Genomic DNA, 24253 nt, shown 5'->3' with positions numbered 1-24253 from the left:
GTATTTCTAGCACTGTTGTTGTCATTGTTGCTATTTGTTCTTCTTTCTCAAGAGGATCATAACTTAAGAAAGGTGATGCCATAACTTGCAAGTGCATTGGATTTAAGTGAGGGAAGGCTGTGCAAAGTCACCAGCCTCACTTTCTCCTCCAGAGTCATCTGTACCCAGTGGCAGGATATAGATCAGGATGAGTGGAGATGGCTCTGCCTTCAGTGGGGACCTTGGCCCTTTGAAGCTAAGGTTTTTCCCAGGTTTCCATTTGACTGAGGTAATGCCCATTCAGTAATTAAGGCTGGGTAAGAAAGGAGGCAAAGAATAGCTACTCTTACCTAGTTTTAAAAAAATCAATCTGGAGGGGAAGACCCTCAGATCTTCTGGCCAAAACAGAAACAGTTGCTATTTCTATTCACTCTGAATCATCAGGGCCCAAACAATGACCAAGTAGGGCTGGGGCTGGAAGCTATAGTTGGCTGATCAATGAGAGCCAGAGTGATTGGGTTGAAGGCATGGTCCTTAAGAAAGAAATCTAGCCTGTAAATCCCAAGATATCTTGTAAGTTTCAGTGATCAAAATTTATAACTCCTTAGGCAGAGCACCTGCAGGTAAGGGTATTATACCCTATGTGGACAGGGGGAGAGGACAAGAGGTGAAAGGAGAGAAAGGAAAGACAAGGGAATGGAGGGGAGAAGGGATATAGTCTTATGGCACAACCGCAATTCTGACTGGATCTGAAGCCTTTTCCAACCCCTCCCCCCAATGCTAGTGCCTTAATTTTTTTTTTATTATCTCCAGTTTGTCCTGTATATATTTTATCTGTATATGGTTTTTTGCATGACATCTCCCTCATTAGACTGTTCTCCTTTCGAGAGTACAGATCATTTTGTGCCTTTTTCTTGTATCCTCAGTGCTTAACACAGTGCCTGGCACATAGTAGGTTTTTACTAAATGCTCGTTGACTGACTGACTTTATGCTTTATACTTCATTGCACTTTTTCTCTCCCTTCCTGCATAATTCATTAAAGAAAATTGTTCAGGACTTCTGAGAGCCAAGATTGTAGAGTAAGCAGTAAGTTGCTGTCACCCTCCCATATTCACTTGTAAAAAAACAGTGCCCTAGGAAAAAATCCTGGAATAGCCTAGCCAGTGAAAAGACATGACAAAGCAGTTTCTTAGCCCTGGGAAACTTGGAGAATAAGATAAAAGGGGAACACATCCTAGGACAGGGAGTTTCCCAGCAAGCAAGTGCAAGCCCCATCTCAGCAAACCAGTGGGAGATCCTCAGCCACAGCGTGGTGGAGCAAGCAAACAGCAACACAAGGAAACCCCATGTGCCTTAGCATAGCCAGGGGAACTGGCAAACTCTAGCACAGAAAACCACCACATGCACCAGCATAGCTCTGGGCAGGCAGACATCCTCCAGTGGCTGGACCTCCCTTTTCTTGGGCACAGCCTCAGGTGGGCAGGTGTCCTCCAGCAGTAGACCTCCACATGCTTCAGTGTAGCCCCAGGGAAATGCGGAAAAGAACCACCTAGCCTCAGCACACCACACACAATAACTAGGAACCCAGCTCAGCATCAGGTAAGCTGACAGACCCCTAGAGCCTCCAGCTGACAGCAGCTGAGGTCTCATCACATGAAGTCAGTGACCAGGCCACTGGCACCCAACATAAGAAGCTTGGGATAGTGCCCCCTGTGCCTCAGAAGCAGGGCTCAATTTTAAAAGACAGGAAATAGGCAAACAGGATGAGCAAAAAGCAAAATTGAACACCGACCATAGACTCTTTTTATGGGACAGGGAAGATCAAAATGCAAACTAAGAGGAAAACAACACTGTAAATGTACCTATATCTGAAATCCCAAAGGGGAATATGAACTGGTCTCAAGCTCAAAAAGCCTTCTTAGAAGAGCTGAAGAAAGATTTTAAAAGTTAATTAAGAGAGGCAGAAGAAAAATTGGTAAAAGAAATGAGAAGTATTCAAGAGAGAGCCAATAGCTTGGAAAGGAAGGGGGAAAATTACTGAAGAAAACAATTACTTAAAAAATACAATTGGCTAAATTAGAAGAAAAAGTTCACTGAAGAAAACAACTCCTTAAAAAGTAGAATTGGCCAAGTGGAAAAGGAGGCACAAATACTAACTGAAGAGAAGTACTCCTTGAAAAGAATAATTGGCCAAATGAAAAAGGAGGTAAAAAAGTAGACTGAAGAAAACAATTTGTTAAGAATTAGAATTGGGCATGTGGAAGCTAGTGACTTTATGGGAAATCAAGAAAAATAAAGCAAAATCAAAATAATGAAAAAATAGAAGAAAACATACAATACCTCATTGGAAGAACAACTGAGCTGGAAAATAGATCCAGGAGAGATAATTTAAGAATTATTAGTCTAGCTGAAAGTCATGATCAAAAAAAGGGCCTGGACAGCATCATTCAAGAAATTATCATGGAAAACTGCCCTGATATCCTAGAACCAGAGAGTAAAATAGTCATTTTAAAAATCTGATGATCACCTCCTGAAGGAGATTCCAAAATGAAAACTCTAAGGAATATTGTAGCTAAATTCCAGAATAAACAGGTCAAAGACAAAATACTGTAAGTAGTCAGAAAGAAACAATTTAAATATCATGGAACCACAGTCAGGATTATGCAAGACCCAGCAGCTTCTACATTAAAGGATCAGAGGGCTTAGCATATGATATTCTGTAAGGCAAAGGAGCTTGGATTGCAATCAAGGATCAACTACCCAGCAAAATTGTGCATAATCTTTCAGAGGAGGAAATGAAATAGGAGACTTCCACATTTTCCTGATGAAAAATCCAGAGCCAAACGGAAAATTAGATCATCATAAAAAGACTTAATGGAAGCATAAAAAGGTAAATGGGAAGGGGGGAAAAAACGATGTTATTTGATAAGGTTAAATTGTTTACATCACTACATGGTAAGATAATACTTGTAACTCTTGAGAATTGTATCTTTATTATGACATTTAGAAGGGGTATACATAAGCAGAGAATGTGAGTATAAGTTGACTTTGATGTGATGATAAAAAAATAATTAAGGGGTGGAAAAAAAAAGATTGCACTGGGAGAAGAGGAAAGGAGGAGGCAGAAAAGGGAAAATTACATCCCATGAAATGGTACAAAGACCTATTACAGTAGAGGGAAGGAAGGGAGAGAGGTGAGCATTGTTTGAACCTTATTCTCATTGGATTTGGTTCAAAGAGAGAATAACATACACATTCAATTGGGTATAGAAATCTCTCTTTCCCTACAGGAAGTAGGAGGGAAAAGGAGAAAGAAAAGCAGGGGCTGATAGAAGGGAGGTCAGACTGAGAGAGGCGGTAATCAGGAAAAAAACACTGGTGAGAAGGGAAAGGGAGAAAGGAGAGAAAAAAGTATAAATGGGGAAAAATAGGATGGAGAGAAAGACACAGTTAGTAATCATAACGGTGAATGTGAATGGAATGAACTCTCCCATAAAACAGAAACAGATAGCAGAGCAGATTAAAAATCATAATCCTATATGTTGTTTACAAGGAACACATTTGAAGAAGAGAGATACACACAGAGTAAAGGTAAAAGACTGAAGCAGGTATGCATCAGCCAAAGTAAAAAAAAAAAAAAAAACCAAGGGTAGTGATCCTGATCTCAGACAAATCAAAAACAAAAATAGATCTAATTAAAAGAGATAAGGAAAGAAACTACATCCTGCTGAAAGGTACTATAGACAATGAAGTAATATCAATGCTAAAGATATATGCACTAAGTCATATAGCATTCAAATTCTTAGAGGAGATGTTAAGTGAGTTACAGGAAGAAATAGATGGCAAAATCATTCTAATGGGGAACCTCAACCTCCCACTCTAAGGTTAGGTAAATCTAACCACAAAATAAACAAGATAGAAGTTAAGGAGGAGAATAGAATCTTTTAAAAGTTAGATATAGTAAATTGAATGGAAGAATGGGAAGAAAATTGAATGGGAATAGAAAGGAATATACCTTTTTCTCAGTACATGGCACCTACACAAAAATTGTACATGTACTAGAGCATAAAAACTTCACAATCCAATGCAGAAAGGCAGAAATATTAAATGCATCCTTTTCAGATCATGATGCAATAAAAATTACATGTAATAAAGGGCTATGGAACAAGACTAAAAATTAATTGGAAACTAAATAATGTAATCCTAAAGAATGAGTGGGTCAAACAACAAATCAGAAACAATCAATAACTTTATCCAAAAGAATGACAAAAATGAGATAACATACCAAAACTAATGGGATGCAGCCAAAGCAGTTCTTAGGAGAAATTTTATATCTCTAAATGCTTACATGAATAAAATAGAGAAAGAGGAGATAAATGAATTGGGCATGATGCTGAAAAAGCTAGAAAAAGAACAGATTAAAAACCCCCAATTGAATACCAAATTAGAAATTCTGAAAATCAAAGGAGAGATTAATAAAATTGAAATTAAGAAAAATATTAAACTAATAAATAAAACTAAGAGCTGGTTTTATGGAAAAAATAATAAAATAGATAAACCTTTGGCTAATTTGATTAAAAAAGGAAGAAAACCAAATTACTAGTATGACTACCAATGAAGAAGAAATTAAAACAATAATTAAGACCTATTTTGCCCAACTGTCTGCCAATAAATCTGACAATCTTAGCGAAATGGATGAATATTTACAAAAATCCAAATTGCCCATGTTAACAAAACAGGAAATAAAATACATAAGCAACCCTATTTCAGAAAAAGAATTGGAACAAGCCATTAATGAACTCCCTAATAAAAAAATCTCCAGGGCCAGATGGATTTATAGGTGTATTCTACCAAATATTTAAATAATAATTAATTCCAATACTATATAAACCATTTGGAAATATTGGCAAAGAAGGAGTCCTACCAAAGTCTTGTTATGATACAAATGTGGTGCTGATACCTAAACTAGGAAGAGCCAAAACAGAGAAAGAAAATTATAGACCAATTTCTCTAATGAATGTTGATGCAAAAATTTTAAATAAAATATTAGCAAAAAGATTACAGCAACTTATCATGAGGATAATACACTATGACCAGGTAGGATTAATATGAGTAATGCAGGATTGGTTCAATATTAGGAAAACTATCAGCATAATTGACCATAACAACAACAAAATTAACAGAAATCATATGATTATCCCAATAGATGCAGAAAAAGCTTTTGACAAAGTATATCACCCATTCCTTTTAAAAACATGAGAGAGCATAAAAATAAATGAGGTTTTCCTTAAAATGATAAGTAGCATCTATCTAAAACCATGGGCAAGCATTACATGTAATGGAGATAAGCCAGAAGCATTTCTAATAAGATCAGGAGTGAAATGAGAATGTCCCTTATCACCACTGTTATTCAATATTGTACTAGAAATGTTAGGTTCAGCAATAAGAGAAGAAAAAGAAATCGAAGGAATTAGAATAGGCAATGAAGAAATGAACAAATTAACATTGCCTAGAATAGGCAATGAACAAAGCTATCACTCTGAAGATGATATGATGGCATACTTAGAGGATCCTAGAGAATCAATGAAAAAACTACTTGAAATAACAAACAACTTTAGCAGAGTTGCAGGATATAAAATAAGCCCACATAAATCATTGCCAGTTCTATATACTACAAAAAAATAAAAAGCTCAAAAGCAAAATTTAGAAAGAGAAATTCCATTTAAAGTAACTGTAGACAATGTAAGATATTTGGGAATCTACCTGCCAAGAGAAACCCAGGGACTATATGTACAAAGCACTTTTCACACAAATAAGGTCAGATCTAAATAATTGGGAAAATATCAGTTGCTCATGGGTAGGTCAAGCTAATATGACAAAAATGATAATTCTACCTAAATTAATTTACTTATTCAGTGCCATATAAATCAAACTAACAAAAATATTTATAGAGTTAGAATAAATAATAATAAAATTCATCTGGAAGATCAAAATGTCCAGAATATCAAGTGAATTAATGAAAAGAAATGCAAGGGAAGGTGACCTAGCCCTACCAGATCTAAAACTGTATTATAAATCAGCAATCTTCAAAACTACTCACTAATCTCTAAGAAATAGAGTGGTGGATCAGTGGAATAGGTTAAGTACATAAGACACAGTAGTCAATGACTATAATAATCTATTGTTTGATAAACCCAAAGACTCCAGATTCTGGCATAAGAACTCACTATTTGACAAAAACTGCTGAGAATACTGGAAAGTACTATGGCAGGAAGTAGGCATAGGCCAACAGTTTAAATTGCCTAAGTTAACAGATCAGGAAATAGAATGCCTAAATAACATTATCTTAGGAAAAGAAATTGAACAAACTCTTAATGAACTCCATAAGAAAAAGTCCCCAGGGCCAGATTGGTTCATGAGTGAATTCTACCAAACATTTAAAGAACAATTAATTCCAATGCAATAGAAAGTATATGGAAAAATAGGCAAAGAAGGAGTCCTACCAAACTCCTTTTATGACACAAATATGGTGCTAATACCTAAACCAGGAAGAGCTAAAACAGTGAAAGAAAACTATAGACCAATTTCCCTAATGAATGTCAATGCAAAAAATTCAAGCAAAATACTAGCAAGGTGATTACAGTGACACGTCAAAAGGATTATATTCTATGACTAGGTGGGATTTATACCAGGAACATGGCATTGGTTTAATATTAGGAAAATTATCAGCATAATTAACCATATTAATAACAAAACCAACAGAAATCTTATGATTATTCCAATAGATGCTGAAAAAGCTTTGACAAAATATAGCACCCATTCCAATTAAAAACACTAGAAAACATAGGGATAAAGGGAGTGTTCCTTAAAATGAGAAGCCGTGTTCTGTCTAAAATCATTGGTAAACATTATTTGTAATGGAGATAAACTAGAAGAATTCCCAATAAGATCAGGGGTGAAGCAAGGATACCCATTATCACCACTATTATTCAATTTAGTCCTAGAAATTTTAGCTATAGCAATGAGAAGAAAAAGAAATCAAAGGAATTAGAATAGGCATTGAGGAAATGAAACTACCGCTCTTTGCAGATGATGTAATTGTATACATAGAGAACCCTAAAGCATCGACTAAAAATACTTAAAATGATTAACAATTTTAGCAGTTGCAGGATATAAACCCACATAAACCATCTGCATTTCTTTATATGACCAATAAAGCCCAGCAGCAAGAGATAGAAAGAGAAATTTCATTTATAATAACTGTAAACAGTATAAAATACTTAGGAGTCTACCTGCCAAACCAAACCCAGAAACTATAGGAACACAATTACAAGACACATCATATAAATAAAGTCAGATACAAACAATTGGAAAAATATAAATTGATCATGGGTAGGCTGAGCCAATATAATTAAAATAATAATTCTGCCTAAACTAATTTGCCTATTGAGTGCCATATCAATCAAACTACAAAAATTATTTTATACAACTAGAAAAAATAACAAAATTCATTTGGAAGAACAAAAGGTCAAGAATATCAAGAGAATTAATGAAGAAATACAAAGGAAGGTGATCTAACAACACCAGATCTCAAACTATATTATAAATCAGCAATCACCAATCTATCTGGTATTGGCCAAAAAATAGAGTGGTGGATCAGTCGGATAAATTAGGTACACAAGAAAGAGTAGTCAATGACCGTAGTAACCTAGTGTTTGATAAACCCAAAGACTCCAGTTTTGGGGATAAGAACTCACTATTTGACAAAAACTGCTGGGAAAACTGGAGAACAATAGGACAAAAACTAGGTATAGACCAATATCTCATACCATATAACAAGACAAGGTCTAAATGAATGCATGATTTAGACATAAAGAGTGACACCATAAGCAAATTAGAAGAGCAAGGAATAGTATACCTGTCAGATTTATGGGGAGGGGAAGAATTCTTGACCAAACAAGAGCTAGAGAGCATTTCAAAATGTAAGATAGCTAATTTTTATTATATTAAATTAAAAAACTTTTGTACAAACAAAATCAATGCAACCAAGATCAGAAGAAAAGCAGAAAATAGAGAAACAATCTTTACAGCAAGTGTCTCTGATAATGGCCTCATTTCTCAAATATATAGAGAACTGAGCCAAATTTATAAGGATACAATATATTCCCCCAATTGATAAATAGTCAAAGGATATGAACAAGGCAGTTTTTTAGATAAAGAAATCAAAGCTATCTATAGGCATATGAAGAAGTGCTCTAAATCACTTTTGATTAAAGAAATGCAAATTCAAATGACTCTGAGATACCACCTCACACCTATCAGATTGGTTAATATGACAAAAAAGCAAAATAATAAATAAACAATGTGGGAAAATTGGGACACAGATGCACTGTTAGTAAAGTTGTGAACTGATCCAACCATTCTGGAAAACAATTTGCCCTAAGGGTAAGCAAACTGTGCATGCCCTTTGATCCAGCAATACTACTGCTAGATCTGTATCCCAAGGAGATCATAAAAACGACCTATATGTGTAAAAATATTTATAGCAGTCCTTTTCATGGTGGCAAACTATTGGAAATTGATGGGATGCTCATCAACTGAGGAATGGTTGACCAAGCAGTGGTATATGAATATAATGGAATACTATTGTGCAATAAGAAATGATGAACAGGCAGGTTTCAGAAAATCTTAGAAAGACTTGCATGAACTGATGCAAAATGAAATGAACAGAACCAGGAAAACATTGTACATAACATCAGCAACATTGTGTTATGACCACCTATGAATGATTCACCTCTTCTCAGCAACACAATGATTCAAGACAAGTACAAAGGAGTCATGAAGGAAAATGCTATCTTCATCCAAATAAAGAACTGAAAGACTCTGAATACATCTTGAAGCATAGTTTTTTCATTTACTTTATTCTTTCTCATTTTTTTTCTTTTGACCTGTTTCTTCTTTTGGAACTGTGACTAATATGGAAATATTTTTAGTATATAAATAGTATAAGCTGCCTACTATTTTCAGAAGAGGGGATGCGAAAGAGGGAGGGAGGGAGAAAAATTTGGAACTCAAAATTTTGTGAAAATGAATGCTAAACATTTTCTTGACATGTAATTGGGAAAAATAAAATACTATTTTAAAAAAAGAAAATTGTTGGTAGCTCTTTTTTGTAGACATCAGTTTTGGTGTCTTCTTTCACCTCCCACCTTTGCATGTCCATGTCCATGTCCATGTCCATTTCTGTGTCTGTTCATGAGTTTTCCTTAGTTCCCTTGTTTGGGATGGAATCTCCTTTCATGCAATTGGCTGAATGATTGCTTTGCTATGTTTGAAGCAATTTCAGACTGTGGAACTTGACAATGCATACACCTTTTCCATCCAGAATACTTTTGTCCCTTTGACATTCCTATGACTGTTAATGTCAATCCTGGCTAGTTTCTGCATGAATTGGGGAGAACTGAACTCAGTTTGTATGAGGACAGGTTAGGCTATCTGAAGATTACAAGTTTATACAGCATTTGGTATGTTATGTTGACATTTTGATTATCCACAGCCACAGATGGCAAGTGCCCTTCACTTTCCTTTGGTGATGTAGGGCTGCCAGAACTCTCTGAAAGTTTGCAGTCGTGTCAATATTGACTTGTCTACAAATACATTTCTCCAAATGCTTGGCTTAGTAAAAGACAAAAAGAAAACAAAAGAAAACAAAAACAAACTATCCCTTTGCCTAAGTTGTTACAATCAGAGCAAAGTTGAAGGTGACACAAAGATCACATGAATTTTAAAGACCTTTTTATATCTTTCTAAATTAACTGAATTTCTATGTAGAGCAGAGTCTATTAATTGTGCCCTACTATTAGAATGGTTGAAAGAGTAAACTCATTAAGAGACACTGGCTTTTTAATTTGAAGAGTACAGGATTTAGAGCAAGAAGGGACTTTAGACATACTCTATTCTTATTTTCTTGTTTTACAAATAAAATGACTGAATCCCAGAGAGGGAAGGTGACTTTCCCAAGATTACGCAAGTAGTAGAGTCAGAATTCAAACTCAAGTCTTCTGTTTCTGAGCCCAGTGTTCTTTTGACTACACCTAATTATAGGGATGGTTATGATGTTGCTTCCTTGACCCACATCCTGGATCTGGGATCTAAAGATATTTTTGTGCAATGGAGGTTGCTTCTCTCTCTCCCTCTCTCTCTCTCTCGGTGTGTCTCTGTCTCTCTTTGTCTCTCTCTATCATGCTTATAAAATGTTTAGATGATCCAAACTTAGGAAGGATAGCTGACTTCTTAGATGATAGTAAGAATCTAAAAAGATTTGAGAAGATTAGAATACGGGGTCAAATATAATAAGATGAAATTTAATGAGTATAAATGTAAAGTCTTGGGCATGGGCTCAAGTAGTCAACCTTACAAGTGTGAGATGTGGCAAGATAGCAGTTCACCTGCAAAAAAAATCTGAGACCTTTAATGAGTAGCAAAGATGATATGTCAATAGTGTAATAAGGAAGGCAAAAAGGTTAACGCAATTTAAGGTGGCTTAAGAATAGCATAGTTTCTAGTTCTAGGGAGATCTGCTGCTATCTAAGTCACATCTTGTACTTGTAAATTTGATTACTTGAACTGTGTCTGAGACTTTACATTTATACTCATTAAATTTCATCTTATTATATCTAACCCAGTGTTCCAACCTACTGAGGTCTTTTTGGATTTTTATCATTCAAGAAGTCAGCTATTCTTCTTTGGTTTGGAACTCAGTTTCCAGTTCTAGGGGAGTGATTGTCCCAATGTACTCGGTTCTGGGCAGACTACATCTGTTATACTGAGTTCAATTTTGGTACCCCAGTTTATTTTATTTTTTTCTTTTAAAAGTTATATTAATGCCACTATTTTTATGACAGACATTTTGAGACATCTCCTCACCCTCCTCAATGATCCTTCTCTTTAAAAAAAAAAAGGGATGGGGCTAATGAATGACCCAGCCATCACATTCAACCATACATGCAACATTTTGCGTCTTGCCCTTGAAGAAAATCAGGGAGGTGCATTTCCTAATATTCTGACAAAAACCAGGATTGGTCATTATAATAAGTGTCCACCATTCAGCCTCATTTCATTGTTTATTTAATACACATTGCTGTAGTCATTGTAGTGTTACATTTTGGTAAGGACTATTACAAGTGAGAGAGTATCCACAGGAGGGCAACAAGATGGTGAAGGGCCAGAAGAGCATGCTGTGTGGAAATACATTCAAGGAACTAGGAATATCTGAGACTGGTGAATAGAAGACTTAGGGACAATATGACACCTATTTTCAAGTATTTGAAAGATGGTCATGAGGGTGTCTTGCATGGCCCCAGAGGATAGAACTAGGAACAATGAGTAGAATTAGCAAAATGATGTATTTAGGCTTTATAGAAGCAAAATCTATCTAATAATTTTTAAATGTTAATTTATGGAATAAAACAAGCATTTCCATAACATAGTACAATAAAAAGATGATTTTACATGAAACTGTAAATCTACTATGCACAACTTGCTATTCCTTTCAAATACACAACAAGATTATGATGTAAATTTCTTTTTTTCTTTCTTTTCTCCCCCCCTCCTCTGCATTAGAGAGGGGTACCATTAGACTTAGATAGGGATGTGTGTGTGTGTCTGTGTGTGTGTGTGTGTGTGTGTGTGTGTGTGTGTGTGTAATTATTCCATACATCTATTTATCAGTTCTTTCTCTGGACGCACATAGCATCTTTCTTCATATGCTCTTTATGGTTAATTTGGATATTTATAATAGACAAAATAACTTACAGTTTTTCTTAAAACAATATTCCTGTTACTGTATACAGTGTTCTCTTGGTTCTGCTCATTTTGTTCTTCATTATTTCGTACAAGTCTTTCCAAGTTTTCCTAAAACTATTGAGGTCATTATTTTTTATAGCATGATAGTATTCCATCAGAATCATATACCACAACTTGTTTAGCCATTCAGCCACTCCTTGGGCATCGCTGCAATTTCCCATTCTTTGTCACCCTAAAGAGAGCTCCTATAAACGTTCTTGGACATGTAAGTTTTTTTTTCCCTTTTCTCCTAATCATCTTTGAAAATAGACCAAATAGCAGTATTGCTGGGTCAAAGGGTATAGGAAGTTTAATAACTCTTTGGTAATAATTCAAGATTGCTCTACAAAATGATTGGATCATTTCGCAATTCCCAATTTTTAGTGTCCCAATTTTTCCACATCCTCTCCAACATTTGTCACTTCACCTATCATTTTACCCAATCAGTAGGTGTAAAATGATATCTCAAGGTTGTTTTAATCTGCATGTCTCTAATCAATAGTGATTTAGAAAAGCAGAATTGGCCAAATGGAAAAGGAAATCCAAAAACTCACTGAAGAAAATACTTCCTTACAACTTAGAATGGAGCAAATGGAAGCTAGTGACTTTATGAGAAATCAAGAAATTGTAAAACAAAACCAAGAAAATGAAAAAATAGAAGACAATTAGAGTAACTCAACACCCTCTACTGCTTCACAAGCACCATGAAACTCACTCGGGAAAGTATATCATTGATACCTGTAGAAATGATAGACTTGTACCAGCAGTTAAAGCAGCACCAACTGCCCAACCTATTGCCATGTTTCCTATCTGCTTTAAAGGTGCATAGGGTGCTGCCTTCCTAAGACTGAACAACTTCCTCCATGACCAGCTCAGCAGCCAACCAGGCCTTTGACATATTCATATATTCAGCAGAGGATTGTAAAAGAACCTGGCTCCAGATCTTCCTTTCCATCAAGTCAGGAGCAACCTCAAGCCGCATCTCTTGTCTGGTCCCTCTCATTACTCAGTTCTTTTTGTTGAGGAGAAATTCTTCAGGGCACCACTGCCAATTTCATATAAATGAGGCTTTTTGGATCTACTTTGAATGGATATGAAGAAGAGATTTGAGAAGACAACTCAACCTAACTTCATTGCAGAGATGAGAGGCCAGTGGAAGTGGGACATTGCACATATTTACAGATTTTTTTTTGATGTATTGATCAGTTTTGCCTATTTTTTTCCTTTTCCAATTTTTGCCCCTCCATAATAAATATCATTTATTATGTGGAATGGCTCTCTGAGGGTGTGGAGGAGGAACACTGAGAGAAATTCTGGTGATGGGGGAATAAAAAAAAGAAATAAAATATACTTTACAGAAGGCTAAAAAAAATAATGATTTGGAGCATTTTTTAACATAATAAATTGTTTTGATTTCTTCATTGGAAAACTGCCTGTTCATATCTTTCGACCATTTATCAATTGGGGCTTCCTAATAATTTGAACTCTACCAAAATAGAATGTACTGCCTTTAGAGATGTAGGGTTCTCCTGCCTGGGAAGTCTTTAAGCGAAGGCAGGATGATCACTTGTTGGATATTTTCTTATATCTCTTCTCCCATCCTCAGCTAAGTTCCCAGAAATGCTGTCAACACTTGTTGACTTTACTTCCTTTCCTTTCACTCAACCTTTTGCAGACTGGCTTCTGACCCCATCACTCAAATGAAGCTGCTTTCTCCAAAGTTTCCAGTGATCTCCTTTTTTCTTTTCTTTTCTTTTCTTTCTTTCCTTCCTTCTTTCTTTCATTCTTTCTTTCTCTCTTTCTTTCTTTCTATCTTTTTTTCTATCTTCCTTCCTCCTTCCTTCCTCCTTCCTTCCTTCCTTCCTTCCTTTCTTTCTTTCTTCCTTCCTTTCACAATCAGGCTTAAATGATTTGCCGAGGGTTATATAGCTAGTAAGTATCTGAGGCTGATGATCTCTTCATTGCTAAATCAGATTACATCTCTTTAGCCCTTATCCTTTGTAATCTCTCTGTAACATTCCACAGTTTTATCTAACCTCTCTTTCTACATATTATCTCCTTTCTGGGTGTTTATGACACTACTTTCTTTTGGCTCTCCTACCTGACCAACTCTTCTCAATCTCCTTTTCTCAATCATCATACATACACTATACCCTAACAGTGATTATACTTCAAGGCTCTATCCTAGGTCCTCTTCTATTCTTTTTCTCTACTTTCTCACTTAGTGACTACATCAGTTCTCATGACCTAATTATCATCTCAATGCAAATGACTGTCAGAGCTATAAATCCTGTCCTAGTCTCTTTCCTGAGCATAGTCTTGCACCACTATCTCTCGGACATTTTGAAGTATACATCCGAATAGGCAGATCAAACTCACCAAATCCAAAATTTAACTTTTTACTTTTCTACCTCTTACCCAGCATTCTACCACTGGGTCCCTGAGCCTCTGATTGGTGAACTTTCCTTTCTTTCTTTTTTAATTTTTATTTATGGAATAAAACAAACATTTCTATTACATAGTGTAATGAAAAAGATGATTGCACATGAAACTGGAAATCGAGGATGTGAAATTGCTCTTCCTTTTAAATATATAATAAATATATCATGTAAATTTCTCTTTCTTTCATTTTTCCCTGCCATTAGACATAAATATGTATATATATATATGTAAAATAATTCTAGATATACTTCTTTTTATCAGTTCTTTCTCTTTTCAGCAAGACCGAGAACCCTACATTTGTCTGCCTCTGCTCCCTTTTCACTTTTATTGCTAAGAAAATAATCAAATTAATACTAATTTTATTGGAAAGGACTTGTCAATCAATTACTCTATACCATAACTATGACTTCCTTCTCCAAAACATCCTTCCCTATCCATCTGCACTACCTTATATGTGTTATCTTCCCAATTAGAATGTAAACTCCTTGAAGGCAAGGGCATCTTGCTTTATGTACATCTTTTGCTTATAATATATAATAAATATATATTTTATTTACATAAATATAAAAAATAAAAATATAAAAAAGACAGCCTCAACTTCTCTTGTACCATATATCGAATCAGTTGCCACATCTTGCTTGTCTTACCTCTATAACATCTCTCCCAGGTGTTCCTAATTACCACTTTTACAGTCACCATATTAGTGTGATGACCAGGAGTGTGGAACCTGTAGCCTCATGGCCACATTTGACTTTCTAGGTCCTTGGGTGCAGCCTTTTGATTGAGTCCAAGTTTTACAGAACAAATCCTTTTATAAATGGGATTTGTTCTGTGAAGTTTAGATTCAGTCAAAGGGAAGCACTTGAAGACCTAGAGGGCCATACGTGGCCTTGAGGCCTCAGGTTCCCACCCCTTATATATTATACTATAATCCCTTATAACCTCTTGCCTGGATACTGCAATAACTTCTTAATTGGGCTATCTACTTCATGTCTCTGGCCTCTAATCATCCACATAGCAGCCAAATTATTTAGTTAAAGCATAGATCTGACCAGATCATTCTCCTACTCAATATACTCTAATGGTTCCCTATTACCTCTAAGTTAAAATATAAATTCTTTTGAATAGCATTCACGTGCAAACACCTCTATTGACATTCAAAACTTTTCACAGTGTGGTCACTATTTAATGTTCCAGTATTTGACATGTAAACATTATTATACAATCAAATTTCCCAATATTACACATATGACGCACATAACTCCCCTTCACAACCTCTAAGGTTTAGCCATGCTGACCTCTTACTATTTTCCCTAGATAGCACTGCATCTTTCATCTACATGACTTTGTACTTTCTATCCTGAAACTTGGAATGCAATCCCACCTTTTACCTTTTATCCCATCTCTTCCTTTTAGAACCTCTAATTTCATTGAAGATTCAACTCAAGCAGTACCTTTTATATGAGGCCTTTCCTAACACTTCCAGCTGCTAGTGCATTCATGGTTAAAAAAGTGTCTTATATCTATTTTTGTATATATGTATATGTGACCATGTTTGTCTCTCATGGGAAAAAATGTGGAATGAAAGAAATAAATGAATATTTATTAGACATTTGCTATATATCAGGTAGTATGCTAAGCAATTTATTAATGGTATCTCATTTGATCCTCACAACAGCCCTAAGAGGTAGGTGTTATTATTATGTCCATTTTACAATTGAAGAAATGGAGGCAGAGAGAGGTAAAGTAACATACTCAGGGTCACAAAGATAATAAGTGTGGGCAGGATTTGAACTTAAGTCTTTCTAACTCAAGACCCAGTCTTCCATCCTCTGTGTCACCTACTTTGTTTTGTTTTTGTATCCATGGCACATATTCTAGTATCTGGCATATAGGAGGAGCTTAATAAATGCTTATTAATAAATTGATTGACATTGTAGAAGAGGTTCTTGGTCAGGGATGGGTTGAACTATGAGACTTCTAATTCTGAGATTCTATCACTCTATGATTGTTTACTACCCATTTATAATAGTCAAGAACCCCATTCACTTTTTTAATTAAAATTTATTTTTGATTGGCATTCAATTTTTCTCCCTTCCAATTATTCTCCCTACTGGAAAAAAGAAAAACAAAATCATAATACTAAATATGACTTTTTAGTGGGATATGTAAGCTAAGGAACTGTTTTGTTAGTTTGTGTATGTGTGTGACTTTGTTCCAAGCTGTCTAGAATAGCTATTAATGGCAAATAGTCTTTTTCTAAGTAGCCATCCACACCCATGTTGCTGTTTAGTTGCTTTCAGTCATGCCTGACTCTGTTTCCCCTTTTGGGGTTTTCTTGTTTGAAAAAAGAATAGGATGGAGTGGAAAAAGTTGGACTATATGAACTCCTAGGTCCCACCTAGGTCCAATTCTATGTAATCATTTCTTAGAATGATAGTCATTCTCTAATCAAAGGATTTAAAGAGGCAACTCCCAAAGAAAGAATTCCAAGCTATAACAGGCATATGGAAAAAATGCTCCAAAATTCTCATAATTAGAGAAACACAAATCATTAAACCACTCTTTTTAACTAATGACTATCAGATTGGCAAAAATGACAGAAAAGGAAAATGACAATTGTTGGAAGGACTGTGGAAAGACAGGCACACTGATTTGCTATTGATGGAGTTGTGACTATGTCTAGCCATTTTGGAGCAGTTCAGAACTATATTCCAAAAGTCTAAAAACAGTGTATACCTGTTTACTCAACAATATCACTGTTAGATCTACATGCCCAAGAAATAAAGAGGACAAATTATTCATTTGTGCAGAGATATTTATAGTAACTGTATTTGTTGTAGGAATCAACTATAAACAAAGTGATGTTGTATACATGGCCATATTTTTAGATGTATGTAGTCATTTCCAAATTGACTGTTCTCAAAATTCTCTTCTCACATTTGCTTTTCAGATTATTTCCTAACAGACTTAAAAAATTTGGTTGAATTCTATTTCATCATCATCCTTGCATCTCATCCTGGAGGTATATCACCTAGGCAGCTTTTTTTTTTGCTATTGGCCAATTCATTTCTCTCACATGTGGTTTCTTCCATATTATTGTTGAGGAAAAAAATGTATTCTAGAAAGTCATCTAGTATCAAGTCTAATTAATTTCCACCTCCTAAAATTATCAGGCTTTAACAGGAGGTTAATAAGAAGGGAGTTTAAACCTTTAATTGTTTGTGTGTTTCCTGAGAGTATTTTCAGCAGGTTGTAAAAATATCATGTGGGCTGGTAAATTGTCATCATGTAGTTATATAACTTTATTACAATAATAAGAGCTACACAAATATTTTTCATATGAATTAAAATTGTACATTTTATTGTACATAATATTAATTAGAATTGTACCCATTAGAATTGTAGAAATAAATGGGGCCACTACAAAAGCTATAAGATTGAAATAGCAATATGTTGTCCTCCATCTTGAATACCTTTCATTGTCCCTGAGGAAGAACTGGCCCTTCTCCTCACCATGGCCAACTTCTCCACTTGTGTACTGGAGCCTATTCTCTCATCTCCTCTAAGAGCTTCTTCTATTCTTCATTCCCTTCCTTTCTCTTTCATCTTCAATTTCTCCCTAACTACTGACTCTTCCCTCTACATATGCTTAGATCTTTCCCTTCCTTAAAAAAAAATAAAGCATCAGTCGATCTTTTCATCTCCTCACCAAACTGCTATTATCTTTCTGCCTATTCATCACCAAACTTCTAGAAAAAAGTTATCTATACTTGCTGAATCCACTTCTTTTTTCAAAATAATATTTTAATTTTTTTTACCAAATTACATGTTAAAACAATTTGTAACATTTTAAAATAAATTTTGAGTTCCAAATTCTCTCCTTCTCTCCATCACTTCCTCCCTCCCCTAATCCCTCCCTGGGATCATAAGCAATCCTATATAGTTATACATGTTCAATCATGTGAAATATTTCCATAGTAGTTATTTTTTACAGAAAGACTAAGATAAAAAAAGAATGAATGAATGAAAGAAAGACAGAAAGAAAAAAAGAAAGAGAAAGTAAAAATAGCATGCTTTAGCCTGTTTTCTGAAAATATCAGTTCTTTTTCTAGAGGCAGATAGTATGCTTCATCAGGAGTCCATTGGGATTGTCTTGGATCATTGTGTTTCTGAGAATAGCTAAGTCATTCACAGTTCATTGTACAATATTGCTGTTACTGTGTACAAAATTCTCCTGGTTCTGTTCACTTCTTTTTGTATCAGTTCATGTAAGCCCTTCCAGGTTTTTGTGAAATCATTCCAGTTGTCATTTCTTATAACACAATAATAGCTGAATCTACTTCTTTAGCATCTCCTCACTTCTAAGTACCATGACAATATCATTTGCAACCCAATAAATTGATGAAATTTTTAGCTCCAAGACTACCAATAACCTCTTCATTGCTAAATTCTGCAACCTTCTCTAAGGCCTCATTGTTCTTGACTTTTCTGTGTCTTTTGACACTGTCACAACCAACCCCTCAATGTCTTCTTTCCTCCCCTCTGCCCCATAATTCTACTCTCCAGGGTATCCTTAAACTTCACTTATCACTCTTTAGACTCCTTTGCTGGATAGATCTTTGTCCATCTCTTGTACTTTTAGTATTAGAGTATTACAATGCTCTCTCTCTACTCTCATCTGCTCTCATAGATTCAAGAATCATCTCTGTGCAGATGACTCCCAAGTCTATAAATCAACCTCTTATTACTTTTCTGAAATATTCTCCAACATATCAATTATTTGCTAGACGTTTCCTCCTAAATGTCCCATAAACATCTCAAAATCATTACTTACAAAATGGAACTCAGTAGTTTCCCCCTAAACTCATCCTTTACTGAGGAGAAAATATTGACTTCTCAATATTTTACTTGTGGGATTCAAAGCCCGCCACCATCTGCTTCCTACTTACCTCTCCAGCCTGATATTGTGTTACTCCCTTCTATGCACTCTATGTTTGTTGAATTTGTTGAATGTTTGTTGAATCTGAGCAACTAGTAATCACATTAACAAAGACTGTTTAACACCTACCCATGTTCTTTGCCTGCCTATAATTATAATGGAAAATTTACCCACCATTTGGTTTTATCTGTGATTAAAATTAGAAATATACACTTGGCAGCTTCTCTCTTTTTGTGTCCCTTTCCTGCTGCAATGCCAGCAGAAGATAAGATTTTGTTATAAAAGAACATTTACAGGCTGTTTGGAGTGTTGCATGGAGCTTGCCTGAACTTCCATGGTGAGTGAGGGAAATCTTTTCCAGAGCTATTTTATCAAGTACATTATACAAAACAAAACAAAACAGAACAATGAAAAAAATCAAGTCATCATGAATCATTACAGTCTTTGTTGTGTTTCTCTACCAAGACTCAATTATGTATTTCACTCTATTTAGATGCTGCTAATTTGGACAATCCCTCTGCTATTGGGCATAGTGGCAGGTAAGAAACCATATTTGTGTCTGTATTGAACATGTAAGTCTGTTGTGTGTGTCAGTCTGTGAAATGGTTCAGAATTATTTTCTATATAGAGACAGTCTGATGTAATAGATTGAAAGCCAGCCTCTGCATCAGGAAAGGTTGGGTTCATGTCTCACTGCTGGTATATACTGGCTGAATTGATTGTGGGCAAGTAACTTAACCTCTCTGTGCTCTAGGTAGCTGTCTAAGACTAAGTTGCAGAGGTTCATCTGCCTTGTAAGGAATTCCTTACAATAATGTCTCTACATGCATGGAATCATAAGATGGCCACAAATAAATATTCCATGCCATAGTGTTCTAACTTTAAATTCTGGTATCTTTGCCAACACTGAATTTTTTTCCTTTGGAGGAGCCCACTGAAAGTGTAATGTTCCAGCCCAGAATTACGCTAAACTAAACTGCTTTTGCTCATGTGCTGAGCCTGCATCTCCTTCATTTTGAGTGCCACTTGGGCCAAAGTTTTGGTTGGGCCCAAAGGATGAAAGTTTTTCGGGTGATGGCTAAAATTTAAGCTCTTAAGTGAATGTTCAACACTGATTAGAGCTGGGAGCATTTCTGCCACTCACATAGAATGGAAGAACATGTTGGTTCACACTTGTACAGTGCTTTACTGTTCAGCACAATTCAACAGGAATGTACTGAATTTCAACTAGATACCAAGCACTGTATATACAGAGAGAAAAGAAAACATAGTTCATTACCCTAAGGACTTAGAATGGAATGAGGAAGATGAGGTATGTGCACAAATAGTTATAATGTAAGGTAGAATATGATAAGGGGAGAGATCCAAGCATAGGGATATGAGAAATTTGAGGTTAGGGAAATCACATCCAGCTGGCAGAATTAGGGAAGACTTTTTCAGGAAGCAGTACTAGAATTGGACCTTGAAGAAAATAAGAGGTGATGGGGAGAAGGGGAAGCATGAGCAAAGTATAATCAGATCTAGAAATTGAAATGACTTAATAGGCCACCTAGTCCAATCCTCTCATTTTTAGAATTACCTAAATGAGGCTCAGGGAACTTAAATTACTTTGCAAGGTCACACAGGTCAGACTAAGGATCTTAGTCTTTCTGACTCCAAGTCCAGTCTTCTACTCACTATACTCCTGAAAAAACGTGAAGCAGACAGGATGACACTGAGGGATGATTAATAGTCTAGTTTGACTAAGAGTATATGAAAGGGATTGATGTATAATAGAATAGACAACGTTGTAAGGGAAGGATGGAATTGCATCACAGAGAGCTTTAAAAGTAAAGAAAAGGATGTTATACTGCATTCATTAGATACTGGGGAGTCACTGATGGTGTTTGATAAGAGTCATAATTTAAAGGTTACATTACCAAGATTATAACAGAGGGATCAGAGAGATTGGAGGCAGACAGACCCATTAAAAGGTATTGCTATTGCCCCACTGAGAAGTGATGAAACCTTTAAGAGGGGGAGGTTGTAGTGGTAGTAGAAATGAAGGGCAGGATGTGAGAGATGATAAAGAGGTTAAATCAATAGAACTTGGCAACTGATAAGATGTAGAGGATAAAGAAGAGAGAAAAATCCAAAATGACTTTGGGTTTTCCAGGTTCAGAGACTGGGAAGATTGTGCTGCCATTAATAGAAATTGACAGGTTAAAAGAAGGGTAGTTTTTTGGAGGGAAGGGATGAGTGCAGTTGGAATCATGTTGAATTTAAGGGACTGATCTGACAGGTGCTGTAGGCAGCTGAAATACATATTCTCTCATTGGATCCCTCAAATAACCCAATTATGTATTATTATTATTATCCCTATTTTACAATAAGAAAACTGAAGTTCAGAGCTGCTGTGACTTGTCCAGAGTCATACAGGTAGTGAAAAAATACAAATCACAATTATATGTTTCTTTATGTTTTTTAAAGCAAGTTGTCAGGATACTTCTTTAAAAGAACAAAGTTTATTCTACTGCACCATTATACCTTTAATTAAGGTGTACTTTTTTGTATTTTTTTTTGAGGCTGGGTCTCCCTATGTCTCTCAGGTTGGAAGGCCAAGGGCTACTCACTGACCCCATGTAATCACCACTGGTCAACATGAAAACTTTGATCTATACTGTTTCTTACATGGGTCATTTCACTCCCTCCCTAGACAACCTATTAACTCCCCCAAACCTGACATATTGAGGTCAGTTTGGTCCCATTGCAGCTTAAAAGTTCTGAGCTCAGGAGAACCTTCAAGGTCAACCTCCCCCATAGATGGGACTATAGTGTGGGCTACCATATCCAGCACTAAGGTGTCTTAGCAGTACTTAGCACAGTATGTGTCACATAGTAGGTGCTTAACACATCTTTCTTGATTGGCTAAGGTGTGTTTTCTTCAGATTGTATTGCCTGTGGACCCACCACAGAAATGGTGGGAACAAAAAAAATGGGTTTGGGGGAAGGTCTTACCAGGGCAATAAGAGGAATGAGGCACTTGAGTATTTTAAATACTGTGTCTTTAGCACTTAGGAAAGAAGAACATGGATGTCACTTATAACCATCTAGAGACTTTGAGGAGAGGGAAGTAAAATGTAAAACATTATTTTAAAAAGTCCTCTTCCTATGTAGCAGAGAATGCATCAAAACTGCCCTCTAATGAAAAAATGCTCTAAATCACTATTGATTAGAGAAATGCAAATCAAAACAACTCTTGAGGTACCACATCACACCTATCAGATTGGCCAACATGAGAAAACAGGAAAATGATAAATGTTGGAGAAGATGTGGGAAAATTGGAACACTAATGAATTGTTGGTGGAGTTGTGAAATGATCCAACCATTTTGGAGAGCAATTTGGAACTATGCCCAAAGGGCTATAAAAATGTGCATACCCTTTGACCCAGCAATAGCACTTCTAGGGCTGTATCCCAAAGAGATCACACAAATGGGAAAAGGACCCACATATACAAAAATATTTATAGCAGCTCTTTTTGTGGTGGCAAAGAATTAGAAATTGAGACGATGCCCATCAATTGGGGAATGGCTGACCAAGTTGTGGTATATGAATGTAATGGAATACTATGTAGGCCGACTTCAGAAAAACCTGGAAAGACTTGTATGATCTGATACTGAGTGAAATGAGCAGAACCAAGAGAATGTTGTACACAGTAACAGCCACATTGTGCAATGACTGACATTGATAGACTTAGCTCTTCTCAGCAATACAAGGATCTAAGACATCTCCAAAGGCCTCATGATGGAAAATGCTATCCCCATCCAAAGAAAACTATGGAGTTTGAATGCAGATTGAAGCATACTATTTACTACTTTTTTTTTTCTGTTGTGTTTTGTTTCCTCTTTCTAGTGGTTCCTCCTATTGGTTTTAATTCTTACTTACTACATCACTAATGTGAAAATGTGTTTAATAAGAATACATATGTATAGCCTATATCAGATTGCTCACAGTCTTGGGGAGGGAGGTGGAGAGGGAGAGGGAGAAAAATTTAAAACTCAAAAGTTTATGGAAGTGATTGTTGATGAAGCAAAATAAAATAATACAAACGTGGGAAAAAAACTGCCCTTTAGGTTAATTTGTTACTGAAATGTTCTTTTTTGGGGGATTACAGGAGATGAAGTTTGCTATCCAAGAGTCGGATGCTTTACAGATGATAAACCATGGGCTGGTATTTCTGGAAGACCCTTTAAAGTGCTCCCCTGGTCTCCACAAGACATCAACACCCGTTTTCTTCTGTATACCAATGAAAACGCAAACGAGTATCAAGTACGTCATGCTATTATTTTAAGATTTGTGACTTGTGCATATTATTTAGAGGAAATAATAGACTGTCTAGATTTCCTAGCTCCTCACTGAACATACACCAGAGAAGACAGTTGGAATCTTTGAGGACTTTTTAAAAACAATAAGATCAAGTTTTAATTTACTGTGAATTTTCCAGGGAGTCACTGTTTGTCTTATGTCAAGTCAAGTCAAGTCAACAAGCATTTATTAGGTACCTACTATGTGCCAGGCTCTGTGGTAAGTGCCAAGAACACAGAGGGAAAAGCAAACAAACAAAAAACAAAAAACAAAAAACAAAAACTCAAAAACCAGTCTCCAAGAGTTCAGAGTCTAATGGGGAAGAGCACATGCAAACAACTGTGCAAACAAGTTGAAGATCTATATTTTGTATTTAAACTATTAACAATTGCTTTAAATGTAATAGATAAGGATCAACTCTTCCTCCTCCCAGGTCATATTTTTGCACATTCAAACTGCTTTTACTATCATTATTAGAGCATATGTTTCTCACTGTATTTCCTATGTGATGACGGAGTCCTGGGGTATTTACCAATTAGGCTGTGATTTGCAACAATGTCAATGTAGCTATGAAGAAGACCTCTTTCTCAGAAGCTTTTCCCCTCCTGTCGAAATATTTCAGAAAATAGAGAGGTTGATAAGCAATTTTTTTCCTTCTTAACACAGGAAATTCTTCCAGACAATTTGGTATCTGTCAAAA

General features: G+C 35.8%; 1 protein-coding gene across 1 annotated transcript in view; it reads left to right on the top strand.

The window, feature by feature from the left end:
- Positions 1-19701: 19701 nt before the first annotated feature.
- The window catches only part of LOC114035462 (pancreatic triacylglycerol lipase-like), a 20770-nt gene continuing 16218 nt past the window's right edge, over positions 19702-24253 (top strand). The window contains exons 1-3 of the mRNA XM_027851599.1: positions 19702-19747; positions 23363-23517; positions 24220-24240. Of these exons, the coding sequence (XP_027707400.1) occupies positions 19702-19747; positions 23363-23517; positions 24220-24240 (222 nt within the window). The remainder of the gene's footprint in view (positions 19748-23362; positions 23518-24219; positions 24241-24253) is intronic.

Source organism: Vombatus ursinus, unplaced genomic scaffold (assembly GCF_900497805.2).
Source record: "Vombatus ursinus unplaced genomic scaffold, bare-nosed wombat genome assembly UNPS02009205.1, whole genome shotgun sequence".
NCBI lineage: Eukaryota > Metazoa > Chordata > Mammalia > Diprotodontia > Vombatidae > Vombatus > Vombatus ursinus.
The sequence above is the reverse complement of the archived record's forward strand: the minus strand, read 5'-3'. Positions and strand labels throughout refer to the sequence as shown.